This window comes from Mirounga leonina, unplaced genomic scaffold (genome assembly GCF_011800145.1).
Source record: "Mirounga leonina isolate KUSES-001 unplaced genomic scaffold, KU_Mleo_1.0 Mir_376, whole genome shotgun sequence".
In the NCBI taxonomy this organism is placed as follows: domain Eukaryota; kingdom Metazoa; phylum Chordata; class Mammalia; order Carnivora; family Phocidae; genus Mirounga; species Mirounga leonina.
Window position 1 is genome coordinate 8,973,351 of NW_023270718.1, and position 23,114 is coordinate 8,996,464.

General features: G+C 55.5%; 2 protein-coding genes across 5 annotated transcripts in view; one reads left to right on the top strand and one right to left on the bottom strand.

The window, feature by feature from the left end:
- Positions 1–2,843: 2,843 nt before the first annotated feature.
- HSPBP1 (HSPA (Hsp70) binding protein 1) lies at positions 2,844–15,184 on the bottom strand. Of its 4 annotated transcripts, none has more exons than XM_034986351.1 (8): positions 15,042–15,184; positions 14,401–14,695; positions 12,323–12,527; positions 9,999–10,223; positions 7,357–7,512; positions 7,144–7,240; positions 6,509–6,620; positions 2,844–3,145 (listed from the first exon to the last, which is right to left on the bottom strand). In XM_034986351.1, exons 2-8 carry the CDS (start codon positions 14,602–14,604, stop codon positions 3,071–3,073), a joined length of 1,074 nt encoding a protein of 357 aa, XP_034842242.1. In that variant the 5' UTR covers positions 14,605–14,695; positions 15,042–15,184; the 3' UTR covers positions 2,844–3,070. The 4 variants fall into 4 exon arrangements, with proteins under 4 accessions (XP_034842242.1, XP_034842244.1, XP_034842243.1 ...); XM_034986353.1 differs by having other exon boundaries at positions 14,401–14,607; positions 15,042–15,140; XM_034986352.1 differs by having other exon boundaries at positions 14,401–14,698; positions 15,042–15,137.
- A 4,314-nt stretch (positions 15,185–19,498) lies between these two features.
- Positions 19,499–23,114, top strand: part of BRSK1 (BR serine/threonine kinase 1) — a 16,894-nt gene continuing 13,278 nt past the window's right edge. The window contains exons 1-3 of the mRNA XM_034986470.1: positions 19,499–19,694; positions 21,305–21,399; positions 21,496–21,581. Of these exons, the coding sequence (XP_034842361.1) occupies positions 19,559–19,694; positions 21,305–21,399; positions 21,496–21,581 (317 nt within the window). The 5' untranslated portion in view covers positions 19,499–19,558. The remainder of the gene's footprint in view (positions 19,695–21,304; positions 21,400–21,495; positions 21,582–23,114) is intronic.

A 23,114-nucleotide genomic window follows, 5' to 3' on the forward strand; every position in this document is an offset into this window, starting at 1 on the left:
ATTTGACAGAGAGCTAGCAAGAGCAGGAACACAAGCAGAGGGAGTGGGTGAGGGAGAAGCAGGCCTCCTGCCGAGCAGGGAGCCTGATGTGGGACTCGATCCCAGGACCCCGGGATCATGACCTGAGCCGAAGGCAGACGCTTCACGACTGAGCCACCCAGGCGCCCTGATCTTTGTCATTTCCACCTGTGTCCACTTATAATCATATGTCTCTTCTGGGCCTTGCTATTTCCAGTGTATTTGTTGCATGGGACGTTTTTTGGTCCTTGTAACAGCTACCTACTGCCGTGTGACGGTCACCACCTGCCAGCCTGGGTCAGGTTCACAGCTTGGAGCTTCCATTGTGAAGGGTGGTGACAAGGCTGGTTCTGCAAGGCTGGATCTGCTTCCCAGGTCTCTCATATTCTGGCACCATAGGCTACCGAGGACACCATCTCATAAGGAAAGGCAGAAGCACCTGAGGTCAAGCCCATCTGTTAGCACATTTCAAGTCCCTGGTTGTCTCACCTCGCTCCCATCCTTTGGTCAAAGCAAGTCACACGATCAAGCCCAGAGTCGTGGGACAGGCATTTACACTGCACACCCCACGGGGTAGGAAAGTGTAGTGCTCTCATGGAGGTGGAATGGGAAGGAGCAAGTATTTCCTGAACAATCTACCACAGTCCTCTGTTTCCTTAGTTTTGCCAATCTTACCTTTTCATCTGTGGGGTTTTATTTTATTTTATTTTTTAAAGATTTTATTTATTCATTTGAGACACAGAGATACAGAGAGAGAGAGAGTGTGTGTACAGGGGGAGAGGCAGAGGGAGAGGGAGAAGCAGGCTCCCCGCTGAGCCAGGAGCCCGATGCGGGGCTCGATCCCAGGACCCCGGGATCCCGACCTGAGCCAAAGGCAGACACCCAACCATCTGAGCCACCCAGGCACCCCTGTGGGGTTTTATTTTAAAATGGGCCCAGGTTCCTATTGTTATTCAGCTTGAAGCAAGGGGGAGGCATTTCTTTCTGTTCCTTGAGTCACCTTTTCCTCTGTCCCGTTCTTTTGTCTTTTACTCAGCATTCTGCTTGTTTTTTTTCCGCCAATAGATTGCACAGTTGCCATATTATTTTAACACATAAATTCAGGAACTGAGGGACAGGGGTGTAGCCATATTCAACCACCAAATGAAACCTGAGAAGTTGACATGGTCAGTCTGGAAGAACCTGGAAGCTGCAGGAGCTTTAAGGACTGAAATCTGTGTCTCCACCCTATCAGAACTCACAGGTTGACCATACTGTTACGTGCATTAGAACTGGAAGGGGCAGGGCGCCTGGGTGACTCAGTCAGTTAAGCATGGGACTCGGTTTCAGCTCAGGTCATGATCTCGGGGTCGTGGGATGGAGCCCTGGGTTGAGCTCTGTGCTCAGCGGGGAGTCTGCTTGAGATTCTCTCCCTCCCTCTCCTTCTGCCCCTCCCCTGCTTGCGTGGGCACACACTCTCTCTCAAATAAATCTTAAAAAAAAAAAAAAAAATTGGAAGCGGCTTCTTAAAGTGTCTGGTGCGAACACCCATTCCCCATTGTTCACATTTCCATAGGGAGTAACTTCAGCCGCTTAGTGTCTTTCTCCTGGCCTCTCCACCCCTCCCAGGGGCTGAGGAACAATTTGCCAGATTGGATGGGCGTCGTGGCTCACTCCAGCTCTCCCTCTCTCAGAGCCCGCCTGCCCAGTGTCTGGCCTGCTGCACCCAGGGGAAGGCCTGTGCTTATCCAGTGCTGTGACCAGACAGGCAAGCATGTCTAATGCTGGGGTGTGGTGGCAGCAAGACTAAAGCCACTTCCTCTGATCGGTGCTAAAAGTAATAAAGATGATACCTGATCTCCAATTCTCGGATCCTGTAGCTACCTTTCGCTTTATCCTGAATTTGGGTGAAAATAACTGGTCCCGGGTGCCTGGGTGGCTCAGATGGTTGGGCGTCTGCCTTCGGCTCGGGTCGTGATCCCAGGGTCCTGGGATCGAGTCCCGCATCGGGCTCCCTACCTTGGGAGCCTGCTTCTCCCTCTGCCTTTCTCTCTCCCTCTGTCTCTCATGAATGAATGAATGAATGAATGAATGAATGAATGAATGAATGAATAACGGGTCCCTCCCAAATCCCAGGAGTACGAGTAAATTCCACACGAGAGGAATTCGTCTACATCAAATGGAGCTCGGAAGCCAGAATGCGGGCGGAGGAGCACAGCTTTGTCTGAGACCTGGCTTTGTGAACTTTTGCCCACGGTTCAACCACCCTGGGCTCGGATTCCTCGCGTGAAAAACGGCCCCGGCCAGGGGCCTTGGTTGCAAATGATGAGACCCCCTTTGGCTAAACTGACAAGGAATTCACGAAAGGAAAGGAGGCCCGTCTCACCGCCCCAAGCTCGGAGAGGGCTGGCGACGGCTCAGGGCTCTGCGGTCGGAACGGGGCCCACAACCCAGGGCACCCGACCGGCTCCCGCCTTCTCCCAGCGCCAGCGCCCCAGAAGCCCCCGCGGTGCGCTCTGACTGGCGGAAGTGGAGTCACATGACGCGCCGCTGCACGGGATGCTGGGAGACAACATGGCTCCCGCCTCAGGGCGGCTAGCCTGCGTTCTTCAAACGCAGCGGCCGGAGACGACGGGTGAGCCGAAGCGGAGGGCGGGTGTCCCCACGCTCCCTGTCTAGAGAGGCTGAGATGAGACACGAGGGCTCTGGGCTGTAGAGAGCAGCACGTTTGTGCCCAGGCTCCGCCCGCTGCCGTCTCCTCCGTGGCTCCGCAGGTCCGCCGCGGCGATTGTGCCCCGCCCACCCAGGCACCCTCCAGAGAGGCGATGAAGGCCGCAGTGAAGGCGTTGAGGAGAAACAGCTTTATTACAAGAACAGTGTGGACACAGAGGGGGAACGCAGGGAGAGCGTGAGCGGTGGGGTCCAAGGAGCCGGCGCCTCCCTCAGCGCCCCTTGCAGGGGCAGAGCAGACGCGGGCTGGCACGCCCTGGCCGCGCACCAGCAGGGCCCTGCTCTCCTTGGGAGGCAGGGCGCCTGGGCTTCCCGCGGAGCGGGGGTGATAAGCCCCCGGGTTTCACCGATCCATGCTGTCATCCGTCGGGCTGGAGAAACAGGTCTGTAGCAGCTTTTCGCAGAACTCCAGCTCCTCCTGGATTGGGGGACAAGAGTGGGAGCCCTGAGTGCGCAGCGGGCTCCTGCTTCCCGCGTGCTCTGCACCCAGAGATGGCTTCTCTTCCCTCCTCGCTGCCCGCCCCAGAAGCCTCCCAGGGTTCTCTGACTTCTGCTGAGGCCCACGGCTCACTGTTTCTCTTCTCACCTGTGCCTGGATTACGGAACTAGAACGGGGGTCTCCCAGAGGCCGTCCCACCCCACTGGTCTGTCCTCACCTCAGCCCCCTTGGGCTCTAACTACCCGGTATGACCGACCCCTACTAATCCCCACTTAAAATCAAAACCCCTTCTGGGGCGCCTGGGTGGCTCAGTTGGTTGGGCGACTGCCTTCGGCTCAGGTCATGATCCTGGAGTCCCGGGATCGAGTCCCGCATCGGGCTCCCTGCTCGGCGGGGAGTCTGCTTCTCCCTCTGACCCTCCTCCCTCTCATGCTCTCTGTCTCTCATTCTCTCTGTCTCAAATAAATAAATAAAATCTTTAAAAAAAAAAAAAAATCAAAACCCCTTCTACAGGTACAAACCCCAGAAACCAAGAAAGAAGCACTCACAGGTTGGACCACATGAACATAAAAGGTATCTGCATGGCAAAAAGATGCCAGAAACAAAAATGAAAGAAAAACAATTTGGGGTGAAAAATGTGCAACTTGTCAGAAAAGCCTAGCATATTTAATAGTTCAACAGCTTTAATAAATCAACTGCAAAAACCACCACCCAGTAGATAAATGGGCACAGGATATGAATGAGCAGTTCACAAGAAAGGAAAGCTGTCCAACTTTACTCATGGAAGAAACGCAAATGTAAACTGGACTAGAATACTACTTTCCACCAATCAGCTTGAAAAAAAAAAGTCCAATGGCTTGAGGTCCCCTTGGGCATTCTCATGGTTGGAGTGACAACTGGTTCAACCTTTATAAAGAGCAACTTGGCAATACCTAGCAAAAAGGGCCCTTAACTCTGTAAGTTCACCTTTAACCTACCTTAACCCAGCTTTTCGCTTTCTGGAAATTGCTCTATAGACATTCTCACGCATATAAAGAGACAGAAGTAAAGGGTTTCTCTTAGCAGAGTTGGTAGCAGCAACCAGTGTCCATTAAGAGGGGTCATGACAAGAAAGAAGCGACCTACCTTGCAGCTATAAAAGGAAACAGGAAAAAGCCATAACGGCCAACACAAAACACGCTCCTTCTGCACCCCTCCCTGAGATGTTATGAAAGGGAATGAGGCAAGGCGTAGAAAAGTGGTCAGGACAGGTAGATTTTGCACAAAAGGGAGAGAGGAAGAAGAGAAGAATTTATACGCACATTTGCTTGTGTGCCCAGACTATCTTAGGAAGGCCACGTACGGAACTGGGGGAGGTACTGGGTGGTTAGGGACGGGGGCAGCAGGGAGACTAATCACTTTACCCTCCTATGCATCTTGAATTTTGAGCCACATGACCACAGGACCTTTTCACGAGAAAGCATTCATGAAATTTAATTCTTAAATTTACCTACAAAAATACAAAAGAGGACTAAGTCATGAATAGAATCACCTTACAGAATACCATGCCAACTGCATTATTCAATTATGCTAAAACTAAAGCAGACCTCGGGGTGCCTGGGTGGCTCAGTGGGTCAAGCGTCTGCCTTCAGCTCAGGTCATGATCCTGAGGTCCTGGGATCAAGCCCCGCGTCTGGCTCCCTGCTCAGCAGGGAGTCTGCTTCTCCCTCTCCTTTTGCCCCTCCCCCTTCCCCCGCTCATGCTCTCTTTCTCTCTCAAATAAAAAAAAATTAAAGCAGACCTCTATTTAAGTATCTGGAAAGATTTCCAAGACATAGACACACAGACACATAGGAAAGAAGGCCATGTGAAGAGACCAGAGTGGTGTATCGATAAGCCAAGGAATGCCAAGGATTGCCAGCAACTACCAGCAGCTGGAAGAGGAAGGATTCTCCCCTAGAGCCTTCAGAGGGAGCTGCCCCTGCCGACAGCCTGACTTCAGACTCCCTAGTCCCCAGAACTGTGAGACAATGCGTTTCTTGCTAAGCCACCCAGTCTGTGGTAATGACAGCTGCTGGAAACGAATACAGCACCGTGCGGAAAATACCACCGCCCAGCCTTCTCTGTCCCCTCACAGGTTGTCTCCTTCACCGGAGTTGTAACTTCCTGCTGTCACACTATGCAGAACGGAACGTTAAATTACACAGATAGAAATACTGTCTGTATCCTACATGCACGTACACACACACACTAGGTGTGTATTTGTAAATACGTCCTTCTGTGTGTTTGTCACCCCCGGGCCCCGTGAGAACCAAGGCCGGATCCTTCTGCTCCTCGCCAAATCCCCGGCGCTCAGCTCAGGGCCTGGCGCGTGGGTGAGCCGCCCCTGACCAATGGAGGGATGGAAGGATGAGGTTTCCACAGGTGTGTCCACGTGTCTAAACTTCTCACATGGCACACGTCCAGTAAGTGGAGTTTATTATAGGACAATTATACCCCTAACAAAGTTGTGAAAGTTTTTTTGGAAGAAAAAAAAAAAACGAGTGTTGGTCAGTTCACATGAGGCCTCCCTCCCCAGGTGGGTCCTGCCCAGGGTCTGGCACACCAGTAGCTCAGGGAATTAGAGCAAGCAACAACAGACACGCTCCCCGGCTGGAGCCCCAGGCCAGGTTGGGGCCCCGAGCACCCCACAACCCCACGGGTGCGCACGTCCATTGTCCGCACGGTGGGGTCAGGGCAAGCACCTGGGGGTGGGCAGCGTGCCTCTCCCGGTCATCCCCACTCCTCACTCCCTGCACCGCTCTGGAAACGCTCAACGGTGTCATGGAGGAATGGACTGAGTCGAGCAGATGTCCCGGGAGGGGGGCACCAACATCTGGGCAGTACTTCGTCATCAGCCAGCTAACGCACTTAACCGTTTAGTAAACTAAACTATGTGAATATTCAACCAGTCGTTCTTTATCACGTATGCGCTCCTGATGATCTAATTATGAGTTATCACTTGTTTGTTACCGATCTAAATATCTAATGCACTGCTATTTATCACTTGTTACTTATCGTCTAATTAAACATCTGAGTTGTTTACCTGTTACTCATTATCTACTTAATTATTTATTTTTATTTAACTATTTAACGGGTTGCCTTTTACCGTTGACTTATCAAATAATTATTGAATATCTGACAGGAGATAAATACTTATAAAACGTGGATAATAAATAAATGACTTTGTGAACCCCTCAAAACACCCCAAGCTCCTCGTTCTCCCGCCGGCCTGTGGCGCTGGCACGGCACGAGGCACCTGCTGAACGGATGGCGGGGAGACAGATGCCCGACGCGCCGAGCGCAGAGGCCCTGCTGGCCTACCTGATACTCCTCGTGCTGCTGCAGTAGCCGGCAGCGGTGACGGAGCAGCTCTTCCAGGCCCAGCTCAGGCTCCCGGCACTCCCGCACACCCTGGGGGAAGTCTGTCACCAGGCTGCAGGGACAGGAGAGCAATCCCTGGGACCTCCCTCTGCGCGGGGCTGCCCCCCACCCCGGCCACTGCTCTCCCAGGAGCCCGGGCAAGACGGCTCCCGACGCTGGGCTTCAGTTTCCCCGTCTGCAGTACAGGCCCACCCCCCAAGGGCCTACGAGGAGACTTGTACAAAACAAGGCGCCTAGCACAGAGCCTGGCCTGGAGCCCACTCCGCACGCCGGAGCTGCCACCTGCTCGAGCGGCTGCTCCAGTCTGTCATCTGTTCCAGATGCTAATCAGCTGGTCCTGTGTGCGGGTCAGGGAGACTCTCCCCCTCCTTCCAGGCTGCTGGGTCAGCCCCTGACACGTGAAGAAACGAATGCTCAGGGAGCTCCAGCACAATGGTTCCTGCCCCTCCGTGGGAAAGGCCCAAAGTCCTGAATCCTAGAGGGGAGGAGGCTGGTGGGCTGGAGCCCAGGGGTGTCAGCCCGAGAGGCAGGGGCACCTGCCCCGGGGCCTCGTCCTCTCTGAGGCCCCAGCATACCTGCACAGGGCTCCAAGCACATGCTCGTGGAAGGGGCTGTGTTCTGTCCGGATCAGGGCCACCAGCTGCTGGACCATCCCCATGGAGCACAGGGTCCCTGGGGGAAGGGTCTTGGGGGTCAGAGGGGCAGTCCACACCCCTCCCCCAGGCACTCCCCTCCTCCCCACCCTCCCTTGGGGATCGTCCCTGGGCCCCCTGCCCTGGCCGCCCCACCTTTGTGTTCGGGGTGGCCCACCAGCAGGTTCTGCAGCAGGAACGCCGACTTGACCTTGAGCTTTTGCACCTGCTGCTGCATGGCCCGCATCAAGACGGAGAAGCCATCCAGGCGAAGAAACTGCAGCAGCCCAGCCTCCTGCTCCCGGACCAGGCCTGGGGGTGGAGGCGAGAGGGAGGGAGGGGCCTCGAGGTCACCGTCACCACCCTCACCAGAATCACCACCACCTTCACCAAACTCACTATCAACTTCGACAGGCCTGTGCTTCATAAGCATTAACTTTTAAGTATTTTTTTTATTGAGATGTAATTAATGTCAGCTATTAGAAGAAAACTCTGCCCCACCCCTCCCGCATCCCACTCTGGCTCTTGGTACCTCTGGGGAACTGAGTCTGTCTGTCTACCCTTTGTGGCCGAGCCACCCGAAGTCTGTGTGTCCACCTGTCTCCCCAGTTTTGGACATGACTTTCCAGATGCCACCCATTCCAGGACTCTTTTTCTCACTCTTGCCAGAATTCCTTTCCAGCCTCCCTGTTCCTTTTCCCAGGGCCACCATGACATGACAAATATGTACTTCATCTCTGCCTCCATTCCTGACACCAAGCTCTTAAAACCCGTGGAATCTCCTGGGTGATGGGAGCATCTTTTGTTCCAGTGAGGGGACTCTGGGTGGGCTCCTGGATGGGGTGTACTTACCAGAAATACCAAGCCATGATTAGAAGCTTGGAACTTCCAGCCCCATCTCCCAACCCCCAGAGAGAGGAGAAGGACGGGGGTGGACTTAACAATCCATTATGCCTCCATGAGAAAGCCTCCATAAAAGTCCCCAAAGGATGGGCTTCAGAGAGCTTCTGGGTTAGTGACACATGTGTGTGCCAGGACGATGGCACACTCAACTGCTCAGGGACAGAAGCTCCTGCGCTCAGGACCCTTCTAGACCTCGCCCTGGGCACCTCTTTATCTGGCTGCTCATCCGTATCCTTTGTAATGGCCACTAAACACAGCTACTTCCCTGAGTTCTGTGAGCTATTCTAGCAAACTATCGAACCCGAGGAGGGGGTCATGGGAACGCCCCATACAGAGCCAGTAACTAGGAAGTACAGGAAGCCCAAACTCTCTTTTTTTTTTAAGTTAAACTCTACACCCAACATGGGCCTCGAACTCAGGACCCGGAGACCAAGAGTTGCACGGTCTATGGACTCAGCCAGCCAGGCGCCCCCAGAAGGCCCAAACTTTCGACGGGTGTCTGAAGCAGGGGCCATCTCCTAGAACTGAGCCCTTAACCTGTGGAGATGTGCCAACCCCCGGGAGTCAGCACCAGAATGGAAGAGAATGGGACTGTAGATCACCCGGCAGGTGTCCAGAGAGTTGGAAAACTGGTCGTCTGTAAGCCCCACACACACATTCGGTGTCACAAATGTTGGGAGTGGAAGAAACGGGTTCTCCTTCAACTTCAAACAGAGAACCACAGGGCTGCCGTAGTGCCCAGGAACTCCGACCCCAGGCGTGCACACCCAGGAGAAAGGAAAACACACGACCACGCAGAACCTTGTCCACGTGGTTCACGGCAGCACTATTCACACAGCCAGGGGCAGACGCCGCCTGATGTCCCACTGAACAACTGATGAACGGGTAAACAAAACGTGGCCCCTTCATAAATGACCTGGTATTCAGCCATAAAAAGGCATGAGGCAGCAGTACAAGCTATAAATGCAGATGAACCTGGAGAACATGATGCTCAGTGAAAGAAGCCAGACCCAAAAGGGCACGTGGTGGACACGTCCAGGGCAGGCAAATCCATGGAGACAGGAAGCAGGCTGCTGGCTGCCGGGGGCTGGAGGGAGGGGTGAGGAGGGACTGCTAACGGGAATGCGGCTTCTTCTGGGAGTGACGGAAATGTTCTGGAGTTAGACAGTGATCATCGCCACTGCACAAGCTAGTGAATGCGCTGAACTGTACACTTGAAAAGGATGAACAGCACAGCCTGTGAATCCTACCTCCATAAAGCTGATTTAAGGAGGAGGAAACAGTCCAGTGGGGGCCCCCAGCACGGCACACACACTGACAGGGGCCCAGCACACGGTTAAGAACGTTGCCTGGGCTCAAACCCCACATCTGCATGACCTTGCAGGGTGCCCCGGACTCTCGCCTAGGTGACTGGCCTGGTCCCTCCTCCACGTGGATCCGGTCTCCCTACCTCAGAAGCTGTGTGTGTAGATTAACCAAGTTAACACATTCGCACAGGGCTTGGCGTGGGGCCTGGCATAGACAGAGTGCCCCACAGGCGCTGGCCTCATCCCCGTCCCGGCATCTGCCCCCCAGGAGGCAGCATGAGTGGGAGCCACTGGTATCTCTAACGGGTGGGGGCCGGAGTGCCGCTCAACATCCCACCATGCACAGGCCGGGCCCCTCCTCACGAGGAACGTCAACATTGCGGAGGCCGAGGACCCTGATGTGCGTGAAGCACTGAAGCTGGGCGGCACTCCCGCGTCATCAGGAGCTGGCTGTCCGACTAGTGAGGGGCTGGCCAGCTCGCCACCCCGTCCCCGACACCCAGCACAGAGTCTTCACTGGCAATGGGAATAAATGAACCAACACGGCCCCTCTCCATCCGCCCCTCCCCGGCTGCCCCAGACACTCACAGGAGATGGCGAAGAGAGCCTTCACGCGCACCAAGTCGCAGGCGTCCCGGTCAAGCAGCCGCAGCAACTTGCGCAGGGCGCCCAGGCCCAGCACCTGCTCCTGGATGGCCGCCACGTTCTGGCTGCACGTGCCAATGAGCTGGGCCGCCCGCCACCGCAGCCCCGCGGGCCCTGCCTCCAGGTACCGTCCCACCAGCAGGTGCATGCCGGACAGCTGGCAGAAGTCTGTGCCAGAGAGAGGGGACACGAGAGTCCAGCTGGTATGGGCTGAGCTGTGCACCCCCCCAAATTTTGCATGTTGAAGGCCCAACCCCTCAAGTGCCTCAGGATGTGACTATATTTGGAGACAGGGCCTTTTAAGAGATCATCCAGGTAGGGGTGCCTGGGTGGCTCAGTCGTTGAGCGTCTGCCTTCGGCTTAGGTCGTGATCCTGGGGTCCTGGGATCCAGCCCCGCATCAGGATCCCTGCTCCGCGGGAAGCCTGCTTCTCCCTCTCCCTCTCCCCCTGCTTCTCCCTCTCCCACTCCCCCTGCCTGTGTTCCCTCTCTCGCTGTGTCTCTCTCTGTCAAATAAATAAATAAAATCTTTAAAAAAAAAAAAGATCATCCAGGTAAAGTGAGGTCCTCGGGGTAGGTGCTAATCCAGGTGGTAAGACAGGTGTCCTTCTAAGAGGACATCAGGACACAGACAGGCACACAGGGAAAACCACATGAGGACAGAGGGAGAAGGCAGCTGTCTGTAAACCAAGGAGACCGAGCCCAGGAGAAACCAGCCCCGCCCACACCTGGATCTCAGACCTCCAGCCTCCAGAACCGTGAGAAAATACATTTCTGTTTCAGCCCCCGAGGCTATGGCAGCCCTCACACACGAACACAGCAGGTGAGGCTGGAGGGGCAGGCTGGCTACCGGGGGGGAGCCTGCCTCAAGTGCAGGCTCCATCAAGTGCCCAACCAGGGGTCCCTCCAAGGCCAGCATGTCTTGGGCGCCTGGGTGGCTCAGTCGTTGAGCGTCTGCCTTCGGCTCAGGTCATGATCCCAGGATCCTGGGATGGAGTGCCGCATCGGGCTCCCTGCTCAGCGGGGAGCCTGCTTCTCCCTCTGCCTCTCTCTCTCTCTGTCTCTTATGAATAAATAAATAAAAATCTTTAAAAAAAAAAAAAAAAGGCCAGCATTTGGGGGGTTAGAGTTCCGGACTCCAGCCCACTAGATGCTAGTACTGACCCCCAACTTTGTGACAATCAGAACATCCTCTAGACCAGGGCTCAGCAAACTATGGCCCACCACCTGTTCTTGTAAATAAAGTGGTACTGGTGAGCTCGGCAGTTCCTCAAAAAGTCAGACGCAGGGTTATCATAGGTCCACTGCTACGTAAATATCCCAAACCCCAGAAAGCGGGAACCAAAGCTCACAGCAGCATTATTCTCAATAACCAAAGGGGGAAAGGACCCAAATGCCCATCAACTGAGAACGGATAAACGACATGTGGAGTATCAGCCATATGAAGGAATAAAGCTCCGATATAGGCTACCACGTAGGAGAACCTCGAAAACATCAAACTCAGGGAAGCCAGTCGCAAGCGCTCACATATTCTATATGAAACATCTAGAGGAGACACATCCACACCCTCAATGGCTACGTCACGTCCCTCCAAAAGAAAGGGGAATGCCGTCCTCCTATCAGCTCCTCGGCATTTAGAACAAAGCCCACAGCGCCTGCTTCAGCCTGCAAGGCCCTGCACACCCAGCGTCACCTCCTACCTCTAGCCTCTCACTCAGTGCACTCTGCCACGCTGGCCTCACTGCTATTCCCGCACATACAAGGCAGGTTCCCACCTCAGGGCCTTTGCACTGGCCAGTCCCTCTGCCTGGAATGCCTTATTCCAGAGCTGATCTCATAACCCGCTTACTCGCTTCAGGTCTCTGATCAAATGGCACCCCTTGGGGAGGCCTTCTCTGACCATGCCGCCCAGAAGCACCTCCTCACTCATATTCTAGGGAGTGACAGTGCACTGCCCAGAGACTAGGGAGAAATGACCAGTTTTGGAGAACGTCAGGGAGGTAGACCTGCTATCAGGTGGGCGGGGTGAGAGAAGGTCCCCTCCTGATGGCAAGGGGACCAAGCAGGAAGACAGGGCAGTCTCAGCTGGGGCCTCAGTTAGAGCCAGACTAGACAGGTAGAGGCTGGAGGTGGAAGGGTGGGGAAGAGGCTGATGGTGTGGTCCCCAAGAGAAAGGACAAGAGCTGAGCCACAGCAGGATGTGGGGCTAAGGTGGAGGGAAGAGACAGAGGGAGACCAAGGGGCAGCCGCAGGTGGGCCTGGGTGTACCTGCAGCATTGTCCATGTTTTCACACAGGTCGGCCAGCAGCTCCAGGGCCCCCTCGCGCTCCTGCTGGTCGGCGGCCAGGTCAGCCTCAGCAGCCAAGGAGGGTGTAGGCTGGGACAGTACTCGAAGGCAGTTCTTCATCTGCTCGACTTCCTCCTGCTGGCCCCGGAAGGCAGCTGACATAGCCTCCTGCAGCCACTGCCGCCTCTGGCGTATAAGACAGGGCAGGAGGGTGGGGGAAGGAAGCAAACCTCCGTCAATAAGGAATCCGTGAATAACACTTGTTACTTATAACAGCCAACATCTGAGAGCTCCCTGTCCCTTCAATCAACACATGCCTACTGAGTGTCTTTCCCACTGACAATTTTCTAAGGACTAGATTTATGGAGACTGGCTATGGGGTGTGAGAGAAGGGACTCCCAGGTCTGTCCAGAGCAACGAGGAGATGGGGAAAACGGTATGAGAAGCAGGTGTGGAGCAGGGGGAGTAGAGATTAGAGCTCATCTTCCACCGTGTTAAGTTCAAGGGATCTATGACGCACCCAAGGTAAAATATTGAGTTGGCTGCCTGAAGCTCAGGGAGGAGGTCCAGCCTAGACCTGGCTTTCTCAACCCTGGGTCTACTGACACTCTGAGCTGGAGAGTTTAGGGGTGCAGGGGGAGGGGATGCCGCTGTCCTGCACATGGTAGGATGTTGAGCAGCATCCCTGGTCTCTACCCACTAAACGCCAGTAGCCCACCCCACCCCCGACCCCGAGTGGGACAACGAAACATGTCTCCACGGGTTGCCAAATGTCCCGAGGGGAATCAAATCAGAACCACTAGTCTAGAGATATAAACTTGAGAGTCGTCAGCGTAAAGTCTCAACACGACATGAGATCACAAAGGAAGTGAGCACAGGTAGGGAAGAGAAGAGCCCTGGTGTGTGCCTTCATTCACAGGCTGGGGAATGAGAAAGAGCCGACAGAAAAAAATGGGAAGGAGAGCCAGTGAGTGAGGATGAAAACCAGGACACTGTGTTGTTCTAGAAACCAAATGAAGAAAGAAATCAAGGAGGTGGCCAGTAATCAAATGCTGCCTATTAGGTCAAGTAAGATGACAGTTGAGAGTTGGCCACTGAACTTTATTTTTTCTCCGGGCCTGTTAGTGCAAATATGCGGGCTCTGTAGTCATAGTCCTGGAACAATTTGGGCGAGATGTTAATCTTTCTGTGCCTGTTCCTACCTCATTGTCCTAAAGGTTCAATGAAATCATGGATGTCACTGGGTTAGCACAACGTTTTATACAATGGAAACACCAACCCAGCTAAACATCACATATAACAGATATTGCTACTCATCTCCAAGACAACCCTCTGAGTGTTACTGTCATCCCCACTTCACAGACGAAAAAACTGAGGCCCAGAAAGGTTGTGACATGCCAAGGTCACACAGCCAGCCATCCACAAAGCCTGAATTCACACCTGGCTTCATGAGAACAGCCTGTTGCCTCTGTACCTGGCACTGTGTGGATCCTCAGAAAAAAGCTATGAAGTACCACTATTACTCTTATTATCACCATCAGCTTGCAAATAAAGACCTTGCTCAGGAGCACCTGGGTGGCTCAGTCAGTTAAGTGTCTGCCTTCGGCTCAGGTCATGATCCCAGGGTCCTTGGATGGAGACCCACCTTGGGCTCCCTGCTTAGCGGGGTGTCTGCTTCTCCCTCTTCCTCTGCCCTTCCCCACCGCTTGTGCGCGCTCTATCTCAAATAAATAAATAGAATCTTTAAAAAAACAAAAGACAAAAAGACCTTGCTGTTCAGAAAGATGAAGCGATATGCCCAAGGTCACACAGCTGGATATTGCTGAAAGCAGGTCTGCCTGGCTCTGAGAACCCTCCCTCCTTTTTACCACGAAGCTACTGTGCACCCCAGCGCGGTGCTGGGATGCAGGGATCTGCCCTCCCAGGCACTTGTGAGCTCTGACTTCAGTCTACAATAACCCATATAGCACAAATACAGCCTACTACTCTGCCTTCACCCCTGGACTCCGCCCCTGCCCAGGGCACGCCTCCCCCCACTGCGCTGGGTCCCCATCTTTACCTCCTCACTCATGGGTTCTGGAGGGGGGTCTGGTTCCTCGGAGCCCGCCGTGATTGCCATCTGCAGCAGGCCTTGGAGGTTTCTCGGGGGCGGAGGATGGCCCGAGTTCCCCGCCGAGGAGCCGCCGCCCCCTGATGAGCAACCCTGGGAGGCTGAGGGCAGCGCCAGGGGGAGGCGGCTGCCCCCGGAGCCTTGGTCCGCCATGGGCTGTTGGTGAAGGGAAGAATGTGTTTGGGGTAGGGGGTGATCACCGCTGAGGTAGCTCTGGCGTCCTGACGGGTCGACTCCTGGGGGTCTGCTGAGAAGGTGACGTTTTAGGGGGGCTCCGAGCCCCCCATGACCCCAAACCACTCTGCCCGCACCCCCCTTAACCACAGCCCCCTCTCCTTCCTCCATACCAACCGGACCCTTCCCCAAAGTCACAAGCCCCTCCTTCCCCCCTCGCAACAGGCCCCACCCACCCCACCTAGCAACCAGCAACCCCCCCATCTCCACTAAATGCGTTCCCGTCTCTTAGCAACCCCACCGCCGGGCCTCCATAGCAACAGGCCCTCCTTTTGGACGTCTTAGCAACAAATCTCCTCCTTCCTCCCCAAAGAGGGGAGCCCAAGCGGGGAGGACCTCACTTCCCCGGGCCTCACCTTCCCCGGGCCTCGAGTCGCCGCCGCTACTAAAGACAGAGTCGCCCGCACCTGACTCTAGTGGGCGCCGCCATCTTGACCGGAAATGCGCGGGTCTCGCCCGGAAGTTCCGGAGCACCCTCCCAACCTGGGCCGTACCTGAGGCGCGTGCCAGACTCTGAAGCCTTAACCCGGCGGGAGACAGCGCTCGGCCCTGCCCACGCTCGGCCTAAGCTCCGCCCCGCGATCTGGATTCCCGCCCCTAATGAGCTCCGCCCCCCGACCTCCGTGCAAGCTCCGCCCCCGCAGTCTGGCTCCTCCTCGGTTGGGCCACGCCCACACCCATGCCCCCGCCCCTCCCTGCTACCTCAGGCTCCGCCCCTGTTCTAGGCCTTTCGGCCTCTCCCAGCTGGACCCCGCCCCGCCCCTAAGCCCCGCCCCGTGCTGGTGAGCGGGCCGCTCCCCGTTAGGCCCCACCCCTCCTTGCGGGTCGTGCGGGTCCCTCACCCTCGGGCCTTTTCCCCTCCACCTGGACCCCTAGCCCAGCTTTGACTGGAGCTCTGGGTTCTCACTCCTCGTATCTGATGTAAGCACTGTTGGCCCACCTCACCCCTCTCTTGACCTCAGTTTCCCCAGTCGTCAAAGGGGGCTACCTGGTTCCCCCTGCAGCTCCTCTGAGGACACCTATTACCACCAGGCTCCCTCCCTCTTGGAATCCTCCCTGAGTCTCGCCCGGTGCAAGGGAGGGGATTCTTGAAGGTGGAGCTGAAGCAAAATGCCCGGGCGAGGTGCTCTGGGAGGCTTACCGGCTCTGTGCACGGCATTTGGGGTTCAGGTCTGGGAATGGGCCTGGTCTGTAGAGGTGTTTGCCTTGAGCTGGGCTTAAAGAAACCCAGGTTCTAGTCTTCATTAGAGGCCCTGCCCCGCCAGGAGAAGATTGTACTCACAATCTTGTGAGTGGATCACAATCTTGTGAGTGGATCCCACTGCTAGACCTGGGGTGTGGAGGGTTATATTTGGGGCAGAAATAGGAAGACAATGTAAAAGCCCGTGTCCACGGTGGTCGGTGTCTAGTAGCACTGACCAGAATAGCTCTCAGACAGGGGTCTGGGCTCCCACCCCCACCCCCTGTACCCTATTGTATTAGTTTTCTTTCTTTTTTTTTTTTTAAGATTTTATTTATTTGACAGAGAGAGACACAGCGAGAGAGGGCACACAAGCAGGGGGAGTGGGAGAGGGAGAAGCAGGCTTCCCGCTGAGCAGGGAGCCCGATGCGGGGCTCGATCCCAGGACCCTGGGATCATGACCTGAGCCAAAGGCAGATGCTTAATGACTGCGCCACCCAGGCGCCCCTTTAATGTATTAGTTTTCTATTGCTGCCTTTAAACTATGAAAAATTGGGTGGCCTAAAACAACACAGATTTATTATTTTACAGTTCTGGCGGTCAGAAGTCCAAAACGGCGCTTATGTGATGTGAGCAGGGCTGTGTTCCTTCTGGAAGCTCTGAGAGATTCTGCTTCCTGCCTCTTCTGGCTTCTAGAGGCCACCCATGCTCCTCGGATTGTGGCTGCAGCACTTTGGCTTCTGCTTCCATCGTCATCCCATCTCCTGCTCTGACTCTCGGGCCTCCCCCTCGGAAGGGCCCTTGTGATTACATTTAGGGCCCACCCAGATAACCAGGATCCTCTTCCCTGACTAGTGATCTTCAATTCAATCATATCTGCAAAGTTCCTTTTGCCACATAAGGTGATATATTCACTGGTTCTGGGGATCAGGATGTGGGCATCTCTGGGGACTGTAATTCAGTCTACCATACTTACATACACCTACATACAAGTCCTTTTAAGTTATTTACCACATATCATGCATAATACCATGTCATATGTGTGTAAGTCACATGTAGTTATACATAACATTATATATGTTAATATATGTACGACATAACGGTGGTCCATATGAAAACTCCCTAGGTATCCTATAAAAGCCATAGTCCTTACAATGATCTTATAAGTAGGGTGAGCATACAATTTTCCATGTATAGCAAGATACTTCAGAGTGCAAACAGACCCCATTAATAATTACAGAATACCAGGCCTCTAGTTACCCTGCTTCCAAGGCCCTATATGATCTGCCTCTTCATTTCATTTTCTCTCTCTCCCCGTCCCTCACTCCCCTCTGGCCACACAGGCCCTTCAGTGGTCCCACAATACACCAGGCACCCTCCTACCACAGGGCCTTTGCACTTGCTGTCCCCTGCATGGAAGGTACTTTGTCCACACAGCCCTGACCCTCATTTTCCTTCAATGTCCCCTCACTGGAGAAGTCTTTCTTGGCACCGTATCAAAAATCACACTCCACCCAACGAATAAATCCTCTCTCCCTCCCTGCTTTAATCTGCTCTTTTTTTTTTTTTTTTTAAGATTTTATTTATTTTACAGAGAGAGAGACAGAGAGAGCAGGAACACAAGCAGGGGGAGTGGGAGAGGGAGAAGCAGGCTTCCCGCTGAGCAGGGAGCCCGATGTGGGACTCCATCCCAGGACCCTGGGATCATGACATGAGCTGAAGGCAGACGCTTAACGACTGAGCCACCCAGCCTCCCCACTTTAATCTGCTCTTTAGCGCTGGCCTCGACTGTCAAATATACCATATATTTTGCTTATCTTGCTTATCACCCACCTCATCCACTGCCATGAGAGCTCCACAGGGCAGGGATCTCTGTTGATTTGGTTCACTGCTGTCCCCTCATGACTTGGAAAATGCCAGCTCAGATGTGGCACTCAATAAAGGTTTATGGAATGAAAGTTGTTGACTAGGAGACTAGAAGCTCTTGGGTCCACTTTAAAGGGGACTTGGAGATTAAAGGGCTGCCTAACACCTTTGGGTACCTCATACAGGGGAGTCCTGGATTATGTAGAGATCTATCTGAACACAGACCCACAGAGGGGAGGGGATGTATAATTATATGGAGGCCCATATGAAGATGGAGGAACCCTATGATGGGCATAGAGAATATTCAGGGGTCTAAAAAAATACACAGGGACCTGAGGGAGGGGGTTCTGGAAGTTTCTCTGTAGGAGCATTGAGGATCCTAAATGAAGGTGTGGGACCAAGATGATCTGAGAAAGTGCACCATGGGCTGTGGGTGGATATGGATTCCCCTGAAGCTAGTGGGACAAAGAGGCTTGGAGGCCTGGGGAAGCAGGTTTGAGTCTTGGTTCGGCAACTCCCAAATTCTTTCACTTGCTCTGCTTGTCACCCTCTTTCTCTGTCCCCATGTTCCCCCAGCTTGTGCCCTGCACCTGTATGTACACCACTGTTCTCTTAAGGTCCCCCCTCGCCATAGCCCACTCTCTCTGCATCTCTCTTTCTCTCTCCCTCCACCTGTCTGTTCTTCCTGCCCCCATCCCTTTCCATCTCTCTCCCATTTTTCTCTCTGACCCTCCGTCCTTCTGTCTGTCCTTCTTGTCCCTGTACCTCACTTACCTCCACATCGTTCCCTCCCTGTCCCTGTCTCTCTGTTCTTCCCCGTTTCTCTCCCCCACCTCCCTGTCTCTTTCCCCTCACCTGTGTCTCTCCCCCTTGCCTTCTCTCCCCTTCCCCTTCACATCTGCGTTTCTGTACATCTCCCTCCATCTTTCTGGCTGCCTCTTTCCCTCTTTTTTCCCTCCTCTCTGCCTCTCCGCGTCCGACTCTCTCCAGCCGGGGCCCTTCCTACGACTCTATCCCATCTCCCTATCTCTGTGTCTCCTGCTCTTCATCCCGTTCTGCTCTCCTGTCTCTGCCCACCTCTGCCCGACTCCCTGCCGCCAGCGCGGTCTCTGGTTGTCTCCATCTCTCTAGCCAGCTGCGCTTGTCCCCGTCTCTATGTCAGACTTCCTCTCCCTTTGTGTAGCTCCATCTCGGTCCCCGTCTCTTTGCTCCGCATCTCTCTCCCTCGCCATCCCTCCATCCTCTCTCCTCCTGCATCCCTCCATCCCTCCGTGCACCTCCCACCTCCTCTCCATCCCTCCGGCGCCCAGGCCCGCCCCCTGCCCCCGCTCCCCCTCCCCCCTCCGAAAGGGTTAACTTTGGGGAAGGGCCCGGAGTCCCCGGATGGTGATGTCAGCGTGCCGGAGAGAAAGGACGAGGTGGCGGGGGGAGGCGGAGAGGAGGAGGAGGCGGAGGAGAGAGGGCGCGTGGGGGGGCGGGGGGGACCTCGGCCTGCAGCATCCGCCGGCCCGCACCTCAGACCCCCCCGACGGGGGGAGGCGCAGGAAGGGGGGGGCCGGCCAGAGACGGGCTGGGGAGGGGGGGCCGCGCAGCCCCCCCGGGCCATGCTGACTCCCGGGGCCTGACCCCCCGGGCCAGCCCCCCCTCCCCTAGCTCCGCGGCCCGCCGACTGGGGGGGCCCAGCCTAGCCCCCTGGGGACCCCCGGAGAGGTGGGGGGCAGCCGGGGGGGCCGGGACGGAGCTGTCGCCGGCCCCCACCGGAGGGACGGGGCGACCTGCCGCAGGGGGGGCGGCCGGGGGGCCGGTCGGACCGGGACCAAGGGCACCATGTCGTCCGGGGCCAAGGAGGGGGGCGGGGGCTCCCCCGCCTACCACCTCCCGCACCCACACCCACACCCACCCCAGCACGCCCAATATGTGGGCCCCTATCGGCTGGAGAAGACGCTGGGCAAAGGACAGACAGGTGAGTCAGGGGAGGGGACACCTGGGGTAGGGGCAGGAGAGCTGGGGGGCAGAGGGCGGGACTCATGGGTTTTCAAAGGGCAGGGGCTGATTGCCCAGACCCCGGGGTCCCTCACAGAGAAGGGACTTGGGGTCCAGTGTGCTGGGTCCCCAGGATGGAGGGGGCTGGGGGTTTGGACTCCTGGGGGGAGGTGCTGAGGCCCAAAGGCTCCCACCTCACCGGGGCAGAAGTTGGAGGGGCTCCAGGGCCTCGGTGGGGAAGGGAGGCCGGCCTGCAGCAGGGGATCAGCCGGCACTGGGAGCTGAGGTCCTTGCTGCAGTATGCCGCGGGATGGGGGTGCACTCTGGGCAGCCGCTTCCCTCTGCACTGCTCTCTGGCTGAGGAGGCCCTCAGGCTCTCCTGGCAGGCTGTCCGGGTGACCAGCAGTGAGGCTAGGGTGATGGGGTCTGCAGCATTCTCCCCCTTCTCCAGCATGCAGGCTCAGTATGGGGAACAGGAACGGAAGGTGGAAAGGTGGATCTGAGAGTCAAATCTCCCAGGAGTGGTTGTGGAATCAGGGGTCATCCTTTGGCTGTTGCTAAACCCTGGCTCCAGCCGTGGCCTCTTTCCTGCCAGGTGGAGGGTGGGTGGGTGTGAAGCAGGATCTGCACACCCGTGTCCTAGGCAGGAGGTCCAGGGGTGGGCCCAGGATCTCTTGTGAAGCTGAGGGCATGAGGGAAGGGGAGAGGCTCAGACCTCAAGATCCTAGTGGTAGGAGTGTGAAGGTGTCACTGACCTGAATTCCTGAGTTATGGGGGAGGAAGGGACCATGGGGCCTGGACACCTGGGTCTGAGGGAGGAGGGGCTGGGGGCCGTACTCCAGGCTCTGTGGCTTTGGGGCTTACCCTTGGGAAGTGGGCATACTCTTGGGGTTTGCATGCTCCCAACTACAGCTGCTATTAAAAGCAGATCAAGAAGGGGATTAAAAGGTCAGGGTTTAGGAGGCGGAGGGGGATGGTCCGGGAGGGGGGCAAACGTGAAAGTATATTCCTTGGGAGACATGGAGTCTCCAGAAGATTGAAGGGCAGAGAATTCAAGGAAGCGATGAGTTGAAAGAGAGAGAGAGGTTGAAGGTGGCAGTCGGGGAGACAACATGATGGAGACACGGTGAGGAAAGATTCTGTGGAGAGATGGACTTGAAGGGTCACACCAGAAAGACAGAGAATCTGGGTGAGAACCAGGGGTGGCTGTGGAGGTGATGGCAGGTGGAGGGATGGACAATCAGAAGGGACAGAACAGGGGCATCTGCCTGGCTCAGTCAGTAGAGCACACGACTCTTGGTCTTGGGGTTGTGAGTTCGAGCCCCACGTGGGTGTAGAAATTACCTAAGAGGGGAAAAAATAAAGAAGGAACAGAACAGAATGTCCATGTCTACGGGCAACAGGAAGAAGAGAGTGTTTCATGGGAATGTAGCTGTCAGAGCCCTCAGCTCTGGTCAGGGTGATTCAGGCCACTGTCAAACAGCCAGCAGGGAAAGGAGGAGGAAAGTGGGGAGTAAGGGGGACTTAGGAGCCAGAGGCTGGGAGAGTGCTCTGGGAGCATACCCCACATTTTCACTCCTGCTTCCTCAGGGCTGGTTAAACTCGGGGTCCACTGCATCACTGGCCAGAAGGTTGCCATCAAGATCGTGAACCGGGAGAAGCTGTCTGAGTCGGTGCTGATGAAGGTGTGTGTGCACTGGGGCAGGGTGTCCCTTTGGGGCTGGGGGGGGACGAGGGAGGCCATGCTGACCTCCATTCCTGTGTCTCCCGCTGACCCCCAGGTGGAGCGGGAGATCGCCATCCTGAAGCTCATTGAACACCCACACGTCCTCAAGCTGCACGATGTCTACGAGAACAAGAAATATTTGTAGGTATTTATAGACACCCAGCCCCCCATGCACCCCCACCCCAAGTTCCTAGGGTGGGACCTTTCTGGAAACAAGGCCTGGAGGGGCCTGGAGAAACTTAAGCTCTCCTGGCTGGAGCCACTGAAGGGCCAGTCAGTCCCTTCGCTCCTGCACAGAACACCCTCCCCCACATCCATACACGCACACATAATCCTCCTTGTTCCCACACTGACTGGCCTGACCTGGCCTGACACTAAGGGCCAAATGTGCCCTAGCAACAGGACAGCCAAGGGTCAGCCATCCTGGTGGGGGACAGAGGTCCATCCTGGCCCTTCTTCCCCAGCCCCAGGCCCACGCCCTGCTGCACTGCAGGGAACACTCTCTACTAGATAATCCAGATGTCCTCAACTGGACCCAACTTGCTAAGGGCAGCTCCCCACCCTGCTCCTCTTTGCTGAGGCAACGGGGGCTTGGCAAAGCCTGAGGCTCAGTGAATCCTGCTTCTTCCTAAACCTACCCCCAAACTCTTGGAGCATTGCAGGCCCCCCTCCTCCTCCCACATAACTCTGGGTGCTATGATGGACACCCCAACAATGGCCTTCTATAGGAGTTCCCAGTCTGTATCTCAAAGTTGATTACCCCCCAGGAAGATGGGAGTGGAGTCCAGCTGCCCAGGGTACATACAATAGCCCTTTGTCTGGACTCTGGTGACCCAAGGGACAGTTGGGCTGGGCAGTGGGTGAGGGGACAGACCCGTGCCCCCACCCCCGGATGAACTGACTCCAGGACCCATCAGATGCTGGGGAGGGTTTCCCCAGGCAGTAAGAGGCCCGGTCCCAGGTGCTCATGGGAATTGTAGTCCTCAGGCTTCCCCAGGTGTGGCGGCAGGGAGGGGCTTTGTCACCAGCTGGTGGAGCTATCACTCCCACTCCTCCACCTAGGTAGGCATAGCGGGTGGCCCATGGGAGTTTGGGCTTCACAGAGAACTATCAGCTTTCCAAGAACTCACAGAAATTGCGCTTTTGTTCCCAGGGGCTGATGGGAATCAGTTTTAGCCTCCTGGGGCCTGATGGGATTTGGAGTCTTAAGGATCCAGGTGGCTGATGGGAATTAGGAGTCCGTGTCCCAGAGGCTTATGGGAGTTGGGAATTTTAAACCTCTCAGGAGCTGATGGGACTTGTAGTTTTTTTTATCTCATGGTTGTTGACTTAGGTTGGTGCACACTGCAATTGTTATTGCCAGGAATTAATGAGAATTTGAGTTTCTTCATCCCTGAGGCTTACAGGAATGAGAGGCTTGGCTTTCCAGAAGCTAATGGGAGTAGGGGAGGGGGAGGTGTCTTTATTTTTCAGGGTCCTGTGAGAACTGAGGTGTTTCTGTCCTCCAGGTGCTAACGGAGTTGTCTTAGCTCCTGAAATAACTAGGAGTCAAAGTACTGATACTCCTAAATTTGCCGTGGGAGTCTGCTGCCCAGAGCTGAGAGGAATTGAGTTTTGGGTTCCCAGAGGCTGATGGGAATTGGAGTCTCTTTTGCTCAGGGACTCATGGGAATT

Excerpts from the sequence above, each read along its gene's own strand:
- HSPBP1 (XM_034986351.1), bottom strand. The coding sequence starts at position 14,604 with ATGGCGGACCAAGGCTCCGGGGGCAGCCGCCTCCCCCTGGCGCTGCCC. Across the intron at positions 7,513-9,998 it reads GGCTCTCTTCGCCATCTCCT|GCCTGGTCCGGGAGCAGGAG; the intron begins GTGAGTGTCTGG and ends CTCCACCCCCAG. Across the intron at positions 3,146-6,508 it reads AGCAGCACGAGGAGTATCAG|GAGGAGCTGGAGTTCTGCGA; the intron begins GTAGGCCAGCAG and ends CCCCCAATCCAG.